This window comes from Musca autumnalis, unplaced genomic scaffold, assembly GCF_047663935.1.
Source record: "Musca autumnalis isolate F117 unplaced genomic scaffold, ASM4766393v1 scaffold_4, whole genome shotgun sequence".
Taxonomy (NCBI): domain Eukaryota; kingdom Metazoa; phylum Arthropoda; class Insecta; order Diptera; family Muscidae; genus Musca; species Musca autumnalis.
In genome coordinates this window covers 84,686,722-84,699,566 of record NW_027411977.1, presented here as the reverse complement: position 1 = coordinate 84,699,566, position 12,845 = coordinate 84,686,722, and the positions used below count along the sequence as shown (strand labels likewise).

At 35.3% G+C, this 12,845-nt stretch overlaps 1 protein-coding gene across 39 annotated transcripts in view; it reads right to left on the bottom strand.

Annotated features, from left to right (window-relative positions):
• Positions 1–12,845, bottom strand: part of Svil (Supervillin) — a 1,126,087-nt gene that overhangs the window by 379,862 nt on the left and 733,380 nt on the right. For all 39 annotated transcript variants that reach the window (XM_073980363.1, XM_073980344.1, XM_073980341.1 and 36 more), the window contains one exon: positions 5,083–5,199. In XM_073980363.1, coding sequence (XP_073836464.1) covers positions 5,083–5,199 — 117 coding nt within the window. The remainder of the gene's footprint in view (positions 1–5,082; positions 5,200–12,845) is intronic.

The window sequence follows — 12,845 nt, the reverse complement described above, 5'->3', positions numbered from 1 at the left end:
CATGTGTAGTGGCTGGAGCACACTATAGCACTCGAACTGGTCAACGGATTTGGTCCAAAATTTGGCTTCCGTCATATTTTGTCCAAACTTAGTTTCAGTTCGAAGATGGGTAATACCGGTCGACAACTTCCAGCACTTCCCCCCAAAATTTAAAAAAAAAATGTCACAAAAATGTCATGGTATGCACGATACACTTTCTTGAACAGGGTAACCACTTTGGATCTTCTAATATTTTGTCCAAATTTAGTTTAAATTCGAAATTGGCCCTTATTGGTCCTTAAGGTACCTCCCCCGCAAAAGTTCAACATTTTTGTTGGGGTCGGTTCGAAGATCCATTGGAAATGTATACCGATGCTATTGGTTGTGGTCCTGTTTACAGCGATATTCAGCGCGATCATGAATGTAAACTCACCTAGAGTTTGGCCTCTCTGCCGTTGCAACTAAAAGGAGAGAGTGGGAAAACTCACGGGGAGTTGATATCAGGGATGGAAACATACAAATTTCAGAAAGTACTAAAATGGTACTTTTTTCATTGAAAAGGTACTTTTTATTATTTGTTTAAGGAAAAAAATAAAAAAAATGTTCAGTAAAAAAACAACAAAGGCTTAAATCTATGAAATCTGAAGAATGTTCCAAAATGGTATATATTTTTATACCATACTGGAGGGTATAATTACCTTTGTCATTCTGTTTGTAACACATGGAAATATTCGTGGGAGACCCTATAAAATATATAACCAGGTCCGTACGTCTGTTGAATTCTAGATACAGCTCTCAATATTTAATATGGAGCTTTTTTATTTGGTACAGAAGCTTCAATTACTCCTAGGAAGTTTGGTATTGAAAATGGGCTCTATACCTACCTCCTCTATACGGTACCTCCCGATTTTTGGTATTTTGTTGAAAATTGGTATTTTGTCTTCGTTGGGGCTACAAAACTCTCCCCCAAAAATTTGTCAGTGCAGGTCCACGTTTGTATGTAGCCCTAATAGAACGGCATTTTAAAAAATTATCCTCATTGTCCCATCGAAATTACTAAAATTAGATACTTTGTATTCGATATGGGTATAAAACATTCCTATAGAGAATGTGGGTATAGATGCACGTTTTAAATATCCTAGAGCTGGCAAAATATCGGTAGTCGGACTATCGTTTAGATCGCTGTTGCAAAGCCTTGTCTATATTGAACTCTAAACAAATTATTTGTAATGTTTTGGTGGCCGATGTTAACTTTGTTTTTCGTCATTAATCAAAACGAAAGTCAGACTGTCGATAGTTTTCCAGCACTAATATAGCCCCCATAAAAGAGGTATTGCAGATTCTCATATTTTCAAAGGGTGGAAGAGCTCCACGAAGAAAATGGTCAATATAGGTTCAACATAAAGGTACATATATCCAGATTTATAAAATTTCTAGTAATTTTAATCTTGAATTTTGCATTTTTAGTTACACATAAAATTTTTCTAGACTAGAGTATGGAAATGGTACTGAATTGGCCGCGGGGGTACTTCGTTACTTTTTATAGTGAAACGGTACTGAAAAAAGTACTATTGTAATGAATTTTCCATCCCTGGTTGATATTTATGATCGGGCTGATTATATTTTCCGTAGACAAGTTCATGCTTCCTGGCATACTGGTCCAAATGTTATACGATGACCCACAGAAATGACTAGTGGGTGCGATATCTATCGAAAGATATGACTCCCAAATTAGATCCATTTTCATAATAGACTATGTCGGTCCATTCCTTCAAGTGCAACTTTAATCCTAATCCACATTTTTGTCTGTAGTTCAAATGTTCAAATAGGGCCACACAATTCTGAAAAGACCCTAAATACATTCGATCTGTCCGTAGATGGCAGTTTCAACTCACATAGGCAGAGGGTATAGGCAAAGTCGACTGATACTTTTTTACTTGTTTTTATTTATTTTCAAGTGATGATGACAAACTGTGAGAAAATTCTTTTTTATACCCTCCACCATATGGAGGGTATAATTAAATTTGTCATTCCGTTTGTAACACATCGAAATATTCGTCGAAGACCCTATAAAGTATATATAATATTGATCAGCATAAAATTCTATGTCGATTTAACCATGTCCGTCAGTCCGTCCGTCCGTCTGTCTGTCTGTTGAAATCAAGATACAGCTAGCAATTTTAAAGATAGAGAGTCAATATTTGGTACAGAAGTTTTTATTACTTGCAGGATGGTTGGTATTGAAAATGTCGGTCCACGTTTTGATATAGCCCCCATAGAACGGTACCACCCGATTTTAGGTATTTTGAAGGTACTAGCTTCATTATCACACCGAAATTGCTGAAATTTGGTACTTAGTCTACGATGGAGGTATAAAAACTTCCTCCTGAATTTTGTCGGTATCGGTCCATGCTTTTATATAGCCCCCATAGAACGATACCACCCAATTTTCGGTATTTTAAAGGTTTTAGTTTCATTATCACACCGATATGGCTGAAATTTGGTGCTTAGTCTACGTTTGCGGTATAAAACCTTCTCCCTGAATTTTGTCGGTATCTGTCAATGCCTTCATATAGCCACCATAGAACGGTACCTCCCGATTTTCGGTATTTTGAACGTTGTGGCCTCAATATTCCACCAAAATGGCTGAAGTTTGGTATATAGCCTTTTTTGGGGGTATACAACTTCCCCCTATAAATGTGTCGGTATAGGACCACGCCTTCATGTAGCCCCTATAGAACGGTACCTCCCAATTTTCGGTATTTTGAAGGTTGTGGCCTCATCTTTCCTTCGAAATGGCTGAAATTTGGTGTTTAGACATCGTTTGGGGGTTCTCAACTTTCCTCTTTAAATTTGTCGTATAGGTCCACGCCTTCATATAGTCCCCATAGAACGGTACCTCCCGATTTACGGTATTTTGTAGATTGTGGCCTCAATTTTCATCCGAAATGGCTGAAATTTGGTATTGAATTTTCTTTGAGTCTAAAAACTTTCCGTTAGATATTTGTCGGTATAGATCGACGTTTTGAAATACCCCCGATAGAAGGGTGCCTCGCATTGTTTTTCCGAAATTGCTGAAATTTTGGATAAAGTCCTCTTCATACACGAATTGAAACTATATTTTCCATTTTACTTCAATACAACTCATGGTGGAGGGTATAACAAGTTCGGCCCGGTCGAACTGAACGCCGTTCTTATTTGTTTTATTAATGGTATGTTCCAGAAGCTCTAAAAATCGACTATTTCCAAAAATTTCACGGATTTTCGCGATTCTACTATTGTTGCTAATAACATTGAAAAAAATACTTTTATGTTAATGATTTTTTTGGGAAATGCTAGATGTTGGTATGATTCTCAATAACTGAAGACACTAGATAAATTATAACCTGTTCACAAAATTCTACATTAATTAATCAATATCCAATATCTTTGCCGATATTAAATAATGATAACGGTATCGTACAATAGATATTCAACAGTTGCCATTTTCGTTTTTAAAACATTTCATTAAAAAAGAACACTGGGAACAAACCTGACTATTTTGAAATATAAAATATCATAAATTCTCACCATTTGAATTTTATTTCCTAATAAATAACTTATTTTTGTTTTGAATCTCAAAACGTATATTATGAAATTTCCTTTTTTCAATGTCATTTGTTTTTTAAATATAAATATTCATAATCATAAATATTCATCTATAAGCGTGATTTTAAAATGGAATACATAAGCCAATACTATTGAAACCAAATTTCAGAGTAAAAGAAGCGAATAAATTGGTATTTAAATAAATTAATATTTTTCCCTAATTATTTTTTATTAATATTTTTCTTTAAGCTTTTAAAAAAATATGTGCCACAATTTTTTCGATATACATACATAGGTCGGCAGAATAATACTTGGTTTGTAGGTTAGCGCCATTTATGGCTTTGTATGATAATAATATTATAACCAAGAGTGAGTGCAGTCGAGGGTCTATTCAGGAGTCGACTGCTTAGCTGTAGGTAAGGACAGCAAACTAACAAGGTGAAACAGAAGGCGATCAGAAGTGTAGTTTTGTAATCATTTTTTGCGATTAAAGTATAGTATCAAGCCGCAGTGATAGCAGCAGTATTTATGGAGTTTTTTTGGATTTATTTTACATTTCTACTGGCTTTAAAATTGTAAATATATTCATACGCATAGATTTTTCAGAACAGATTTCGACATCAAGAGAAAAAATCAGCTGGGGCTCAATACTTGGAAATTTGATATCAAAACTTTAAAAAATAAATAATTTTATAAGGAAATTATTTTTCATTTGTAATTTCCAAATAACAAGAATTCAGCCTCAGGTGCTAAGATAAATTTCAAATGAAAATTGTTATAAAGAACATATTTTTCATTTCACATTTTCATAAAACGAAAATCCAGCCTATGTTAACTTGTTTATTGCACAATGTAAGCTCCTATACCACTTTAATTAAAGTTATAGAACAACGCTACCACCAATATCTTCAGGTGATGCCTACGACATGGCCAGTTTTCGATCAGAACCCATAACAATAGGAATTTCATGCCCACTTAAAAATATTCTCTAAACCATAACTGTTGTTTTTTTTTTATCACTTCCTTTAACCCTCCAATTTTATGACGTGTCGGCACATTTTCTTGTGGTGATATTGCAAGGCTTTGAATTCATGGCGATTATTGTTTTTTGATTTATAATCAGAAATTTCTTTCATTTATAGTTTTTATTTGTTTTTTTCTTCTTTTTTTTCTGTTCACTTCAAGATTAGTAATATTAAAAAAACAACAACAATAACAAATAATATAACTGCAAACAAACAAGAATAACAACAACAACGACAACAATAAAAATTGCATTCAATGAGCAAACGTAAAATAAAAACACATTTTGTCCATGAAATAAAAATTTTGCATTCGTAAACAATTGAAACGGTTTGGGGTTATTGTTATTGAACAAATTTCGATTTCGATTTGTTGCAGCAGCCATCAAATCGAAATTTTGGTTAGTGTTGGCAAATAATATGCAAGGGATTGGGTAGATATTGTTATCGAATTTGGTTGGGGGCATTGGATAATTGCTCAATATTAACATACCGATTTCTCCATCCGGATTAACAGGTGGATTATTGGGTGTACGTGGTTCATCACAACCGGCAATGATGCTGGTTGTTGCTGGGTTGGCAGCTGGAGAAGGCGACAAACGACGCGGTACTGAAAATAGAAGGAAAATGTGATATTAAAATTAGTTTTAATCATGGAAGGTAATATTATTAAATTAGATTAATATTAAAACATATTTAAAAGTAAGTTTCAATAAAATTGAAAACAAAAATGCTAAATTCGGGACGAGACCGACAATCTTATACCCTACACAAGGGTAGTTGCTTATTGGAGGTAGTTGCTTATTCAAGGATCATAATTGCACGAAACTTAAAGTCTAGTTATTTGATTTTTCTTCGACTTAAGGTAACACAATCGGGACCAATTTTAAGCTCAGAACTTTTTAATATTTGTTGCTTTTGTTGTTTTAATTGTCCCAAACAAAGCTGGGATATTTGCATTAAAATCCAGTTTAGGTTAACGAGAGTATATATATTTTGCTACAATCAAAAATTTGTTTGTATGTTTGGTTAAAGTCCGTTTCAGACAATTTGCAGTCTATTTAGTCTGTCTGGCTCTAACGAAGATGGATCATATCGGTTGTTATTGTTGTAGCAACGCGTATATGGTTTTACGTATATATTTTTCAGTTATATGGTTCCTCGGAGGCCAGATTAAAAAATCTGCAAACTGGACTGTCTGCGCCCATAAAGAATCAGGAGAGAGACAGGTGAGTTTAGCTGGACAGTTTAACAAATGCAGCGTATCGTGCTATCAATTTGTGCCCAATACGAATTAAGGCGGCTGCAATCGTCCGCATCCTAATTGGACATTGCCTTGACTGGCTGGCAAATCGACCGTACAAGCTTTTCAATGAGCAACTTCATACTTCGTAAGAAAATGGCCCCAAAGCTTAAAAAACGCCTACGGCCATCATATGTAGCGGTTGGAGCGCACGACAACTTTCCAACCTGATACAGGATTGTTCCAAACTTTGTAGATCGTAATATTTCTGCAAAACGTAGACAAAGTTCGAAGATAGTCCAAAGGACTATGTCTGTCCATTCCTTCAGGTACCTTCTATGGAACACTTGGAGCTTGAATACAAATCCATATTTTTGTCGCCAAGTTCATACTTCCAAAATTCTGAAAACCCCCAAATACAAAAATTTTTGGGGAAACAACTAAGAAGGGAACGGAGCGAAAGAGCAGAATATTTTACCTATGAGGGCTACATGAAGAAGTGGGCCTATACCGACAAATTTTATGGGAAAAGTTTTATCCCCCCCAACTCTTATTGTATCCTAAATACTAAATTTCGCCACCTCGGTGGGATGTTGGGGCTAAAAACTCAAAAATAACGAAAATATGAGGATATTTCTGTTAGGGATATATGAAGATGTGGAACAATACCGACATATTTCTGTTGAAAAGTTGTATTCCCATAACGAAGACTAAATACAAAATTTCAGCCATTTCGGTAGGATATTGAGGGCATATCCTTAAAAATACCGAAAATCGGGAGGTACCGTTCTATGGGGGGCTATATGAAGACGTGGACCTATACTGAAAATTCTAATCGGGGATGTTTTATACCTCCATTGAAAACATGTAGAAAATGTTATACCCCCATAGAAGACTAAATACGAAGTTTGAGGCATTTCGGTGGGATATTGAAACCACAACCTTCAAAATACCGAAAATCGGAAGGTACCGTTCTATGGGGGTATATGAGGGCGTGGACTTACACCGACAAATCTCAGGTGAAAAGTTTTATTCCCCCAACCGAGACTAAATACCAAATTTCAGCCATTTCGGTGGAATATTAAAGTCCCAACCTTCAAAATGCAGAAAATCGGGAGATACAGTTCTATGGGGGCTATATTAAGGCGTGGGCCTATACTGACAAATTTCAGGTGAAAAGTTTTATACCCCCAACGAAGACTAAATACATACCGACAAATTTCAGGTGAAAAGTTGTACATCCCCAACGAAGACTAAATACCACTTTTCAGCCATTTCGGTGTTATATTAAAGTCCCAGCCTTCAAAATACCGAAAATCGGGAGGTACCGTTCTATGGGGGCTATATGGAGGCGTGGACCTATAGCGACAAATTTCAGATGAAAAGTTTTATACCCTCAACGAAGATTTCGGAGGAATACTGAGGCCACAACATTCAAAATACCGAAAGGTACCGAGAGGTACCGTTATATGGGGGATATATGAAGACGAGGAACTATACCGAAAAATTTCGGATGAAAATTATGGGGACTATATAAGGCGTGGACCTATACCGATAAATTTCAGGTGAAAAGTGTTATACAGCCAACGAAGACTAAACGATTTCGGTGGAATATTGAGGACACAACCTTCAAAATACTCCAAATCGGGAGGTACCGTTTTATGACTATACTAAGGCGTGGTCCTATACCGACATATTTTATATGGAACGTTTAATATCCCATTTCGGTGGAATATTGAGGACAAAACCTTCAAAATACTCAAAATCTGGAGGTACCGTTTTAGGGGGCCATATGGAGGCGTGGACATATACCGACAAATTTCATATAGAAAGTTTTACGCCACAAATGAAGACTAAATCAATAAACTTCATATGGAAAGTTTTATACCCCAACGAAGACTAAATTTCAAATTTCAGCCATTTCTTAGGCTAAAACCTCCAAAATGCCAAAAATCGGGAGGTACCGTTTTATGGGTGCTATATTAAAACGTGGACCGATATAGCCCATTTTCAATACCAAACATTCTAGAAGAAATAGAAACTTCTATACCAAATTACAAAGCTCTATCTTAAAAATTGCGAGCTGTATCTAGATTTCAACAGACAGACCGACGGACATTTTTATATCGAGTTAGAATTTTACGCTGATCAAAAATATATATACTTTATAGGGTCTCCAATGAATATTTCGATGTGTTACAAACGGAATGACAAATATAACTATACCCTTCATATTATGGTGGAGGATATAAAAAGAGCTTCAATTCCCACAGGCTCAGGTTATACCTCTGTCGACAAAACGGACTGATACTTCTTATACCCTCAGCCTTTCATACGGCAAAATGTGCCTCATCGAAATAATGGTTTTAGACCCCAAGTATGTTTGGACGAAATGTTTTTCAGACAATTTGGAGTTGATTTAGCAATGTCCGTCCGTCTGTCTGTCTGGCTGGTGCGCACGATAACTCGATAACGGATGAACCGATTCGGTTCAAATTTTGGCTTTCGTAATATTTTGTGCAAACTTAGTTTAAGTTTGAAGATGAGCTATATCGGTCCACTCCTTCCGGTACCACCCCCACAAAAGTTCCAAAATGTTCGGAAAATTTATGGGCACCATAACTCTTGAAGGGAGTAACCGATTTGGTCCATACTTTGCACATCGTGAAATTTCTACAGACTTGCATGAGGTTCCAATATGGATTCAATCGGCCAACTCCATCGGGTACCTCCCACACAAAATTTGGGATAAGTTCAGTTTAGGACCTGCTCTCGAATCGTTTTGATTTTTGTTGCAACAACTTGTATTCACTTCGCCCCATACGACGGTACACGTTTCATCAGGGGCAAGTCCATACTTCCTGAGAAAACGGTCGGAAAGGTGCAAAAAGCCCCTATGACACCTTGTGTAGTGGTTGGAGCGCAAGATAACTCTCGAACGCATCTGTCGATTCTATTCAAAATTTGGCCTTCGTAATATTTTATCAAAACATAGTTTAAATTCGAAGATGGGCTATATCGGTCCACTCCTTCAGGTACCTCCACCACAAAAATTCAAAAATGTTCGGAAAACTTTTGTGCACGATAACTCTTGAAGGGAGCGACCGATATAATCCATACTTTGCACATCCCAATATATCTACCAGATATAGATCAGGTTCGAATATGGACTACTCTTCTGGTACCCCTCACACAAAATTTCGGATAAGTTCACATTAAGACCTGCTCTCGAATCACTTTTGTTGAAGCGATTTGCATTCGCTACCTCCATTACGACGGTAAAAGTTTTTTTCAGGGTCAAGTCCATATTTTTTGGGAAAACAGCCTGAAAGGATTAAAAAAACCCCTATGTCACCATATGTGGCGGTCGGAGAACACGATAACTCTCGAACTGTACAACCGATTTGGTCCAACATTTGGTCTTCGTCAAACTTAGTTTTATGGGCAATACCGGTCCACAACTTTCGGTACTTCTCCCCAATATTTAAAAAATGTCACTAAAATGCTAGGACGATATCACTTGAATGGGGCAACCAATTGGTCCAAACTTCTAAAATGGCCCATATCGGTCCTCCCTAAGGGTACCTGCCCTACAAAAGTTCAACATTTGTGTCTTAGTGCAGTAAATTCCTTATCCACATTTTTGTCGGCAAGTTCAAAAGTCCAAATAGGGCCACAAAATTCTGAAAAGACCTTAAACACATTCGATTTGTCCGGAGGTAAAAGTTTCGCTTCACATTGGCTGAGGGTATATATCTGTCGGCAAAGCCGACTGACACTTTTTTACTTGTTCGTGGACAAATTCATACTTTCTAATACAAAGGTCTAACAAATCTTTCTGTGACCAACTAAAATGACTGGTTGAAATGATAAATATTGAAAGGAATGACTCCCGAAATTGGATCCAGTACTAAGATGGTCTATGTCGGTCCATTATTTCAAGTACCAACTCAGCAAAAGTTCAACACGTTTACGCATTAATGCAGTTTAAGACCACTTATCGGGTAGATAGTCATTGTAATTATGATACTTTCTCAGATACGGACCCCAAAATGTCCAAATACCTATTTAGGACCACTCGTTCACACAACTCTTTCATTAAAGGTTTTATTTGCCTATGTGGCCTTTCTTACCACATAGGCCTTGCAATATAAAAACGATGATGTTTTTTCTTTGTGAAGACTTTATTGTCTGGAAACTTCTTTTGTCACCTACTAATGTTTAAAATTAGGGATCTGTTTGTTTGATGCACAGGGGGTACTTAGCAGTTGACTTTGAATGAGTAAAATAAGTTATTTTGTATTTTAATTTAAGAAAAAGTAACCCTTATTTTGCTTGTAGCTTCAAATTTGTTATTCTGCTTATGAAGATTCTAAATAATTCTTATCTAAATAAGGTGCGTCTTATTTTGAATATATTGCGATTGAAAATGAGTATACCATTAAGCTGAGGCCAGTATTTTGCTGATATTATTTCAAACATAATTGCCAAATTTTCAAAAATTTGTCACTGGAGGTGTTATTATTTGTTACAGTTCACTAATTCTTAGCCATATTACAACTGCTGCTAAGAATAGTTCAAAAAATATTTAATATTTAACAATTCCGAATAACCAAAAATGTCCCCTGCCTAGCTTTTGTTTTCAAACATTAAAATCTAATCTGCAGTAACTGCCACATTTTATAGCAATTAATTACCTATTATATTTTCCGACCCCTATTGAACTAATTTAATAAAGTCGGTCAAGAACGAATCAGACAAATTTACAATAGACCCAATTAAGATAAGAACGGTTTTTTGTTCAGAATGTGCCGTAAAATTTTAGTAAAATTTAAAGTGAGTCATTATTTTTGCTTTACAAATTAGTCCAAAACAAAATATTAGTTTTATACGAGTTACTTTATAAAGGTTTACAATAGATAACTTTAATCTATAGTTTGCCGAATGAATGTTTGTTTTAAATAAAAGAAAAATATTACTAACAAAACATGGTGATACTTTACTACAGCCTTGAGTTGAATACATATTTACGATACGTTTCGTTACTAAGTAACTAAGTACTAATCAAGTAATCAAAAAGGATATAGAATTTAGTTAGAAATACATGAAAGACATTTACAAAAGGTTTAATCTTTATAAATGAAGATCAAATGTTCATTTGTAATGGCATCAGTTGAGAACGGCTGGACCGATTTGGATAATTATTTTTTTTTTTTTTTGAAATGTTCGTCATAACCTGACATAGGTTTTTAGGCAAAGACAATTTGACAACGCCCACTTTTTTAAATTTTCAATTTAAATTTTTTCCGCAAAGACTACTGAACCGATTTTTTTGAAACTGTCAGGAAATGTACAGGGATGGCCCCCGAAAACAGGCTATATATATGTTATTGAGTTCCATAGGGGCGGGGTACTTCACCTATGCGATATTTAAAAAAAACGCTATATTTGCAAAAATATTGGTGGTTTTAAGGGCAATAGGAAAATAAAAATATTTTTTCAAAAACTACAAAAAATTGTTTTTTGTTTTCAGTTTTTTTGTTAAACATTTTTGCGCAAGCGGCCATGTTTAGGAATAATAAAAAATCGTTTCAGCTACGGTTATGTAGCGTGGCTGTGTGGTATGAAGTTCTTGCAACAAAATTCACAAAAGCGTTACTTATTTCGTGTTTTATTCAGTTGTAATTGTTGTGCTATGAAAACACATTAAAACAATAAACGACCAAAGTCTAGCAAAAAAAAAAAAAATCCAAAAAAAGCTAAAAAAGTGCAACAACAAGAGAGTAAAAATTACATGTGTCCCAGAAAATTGTCATGTTGACGAATTTGTTGATGTTGTTGTTGTTTTTATGAGTTAATAACCCGAAAACAAAACAGTTTTTATGTCACCTTCGCTGATAAACCACCAAACAACGACACCAACAATGTTTTCTCCTCATCCAAAAAATAAGTAACTGTCATAATGAGACGTTTATTTTTTGTAAATAGACTCGATTTAATAGAGCTACTCATACACAAGTCATTTTTGTGGACAGTTATTTGAATTTCTTTTTGATCTTTCTCACAATCTTTTATAACTTGTTAGGGTTAAATTCTAACACAAAGTGGGGTTTGCTCTAAATAAGAAATATGGGCTTGTTGTATGACCACAAAAACCACAACATGATGAGTTTATTCGTATTTACAGCCGAACTTCTCTATAACGTAGCATCAGTTGGGGACCGACGAATTACTACGTTATGGAGAAAATTCGAAACCGGGGCTAAATGGTAAATCACTAATTTTTAAGCAATGAAATGAAACTATACATAGTTGTCAATGGAAATTTAACGTATTTTGAATCAAGTTTCATTCTAAGAGAGTTGATAAATGAGTTTTGCTTCTCCTTTTTATTATGAACTTCAATACAAGGGACCGTTGATGAATGTGTTTTGTTTCACATTGATTGTGCAAATTAAAATGAATAAAGTTTTTTTTTCGAAAATTCATTATAGAGTGATTATTTTGTGTGAGAATTTCCACGTGTGCATTAAAACAATCGTTATAGAGACGTATTCGCTATAGGGTTAAAATAGGTGGAAAATGTCTGGGAAAAAGTGTGTGTTTCAAAATTCGTTATAAAGAAGTTCGACTGTATTTATAATTTAATTTGTTGAATTCTTCCATTGTGAGTAATTTATGACGACAATGTACATACAATAAAGTTAATATTCATTTGTCAAATTGCGATTATTCACAAAATGATTAATTATTATACCCTCAGCCTTTAGGCTAAGGAGGGTATATACACTTTGATACGATGAAAATGTGCCTCATCGAAATAATGGTTTTAGACCCCAAGTATGTTTGGACGAAATGTGTTTCAGACAATTTGGAGTCGATCTAGTCATGTCCGTCCGTCTGCCTGTCTCTCTGTCCTGCTGGCTGGAGCGCACGATAACTCTCGAACGGATGAACCGATTCGGTTAAAATTCTGGCTTTCGTAATATTTTGCCCAAACTTAGTTTAAGGTC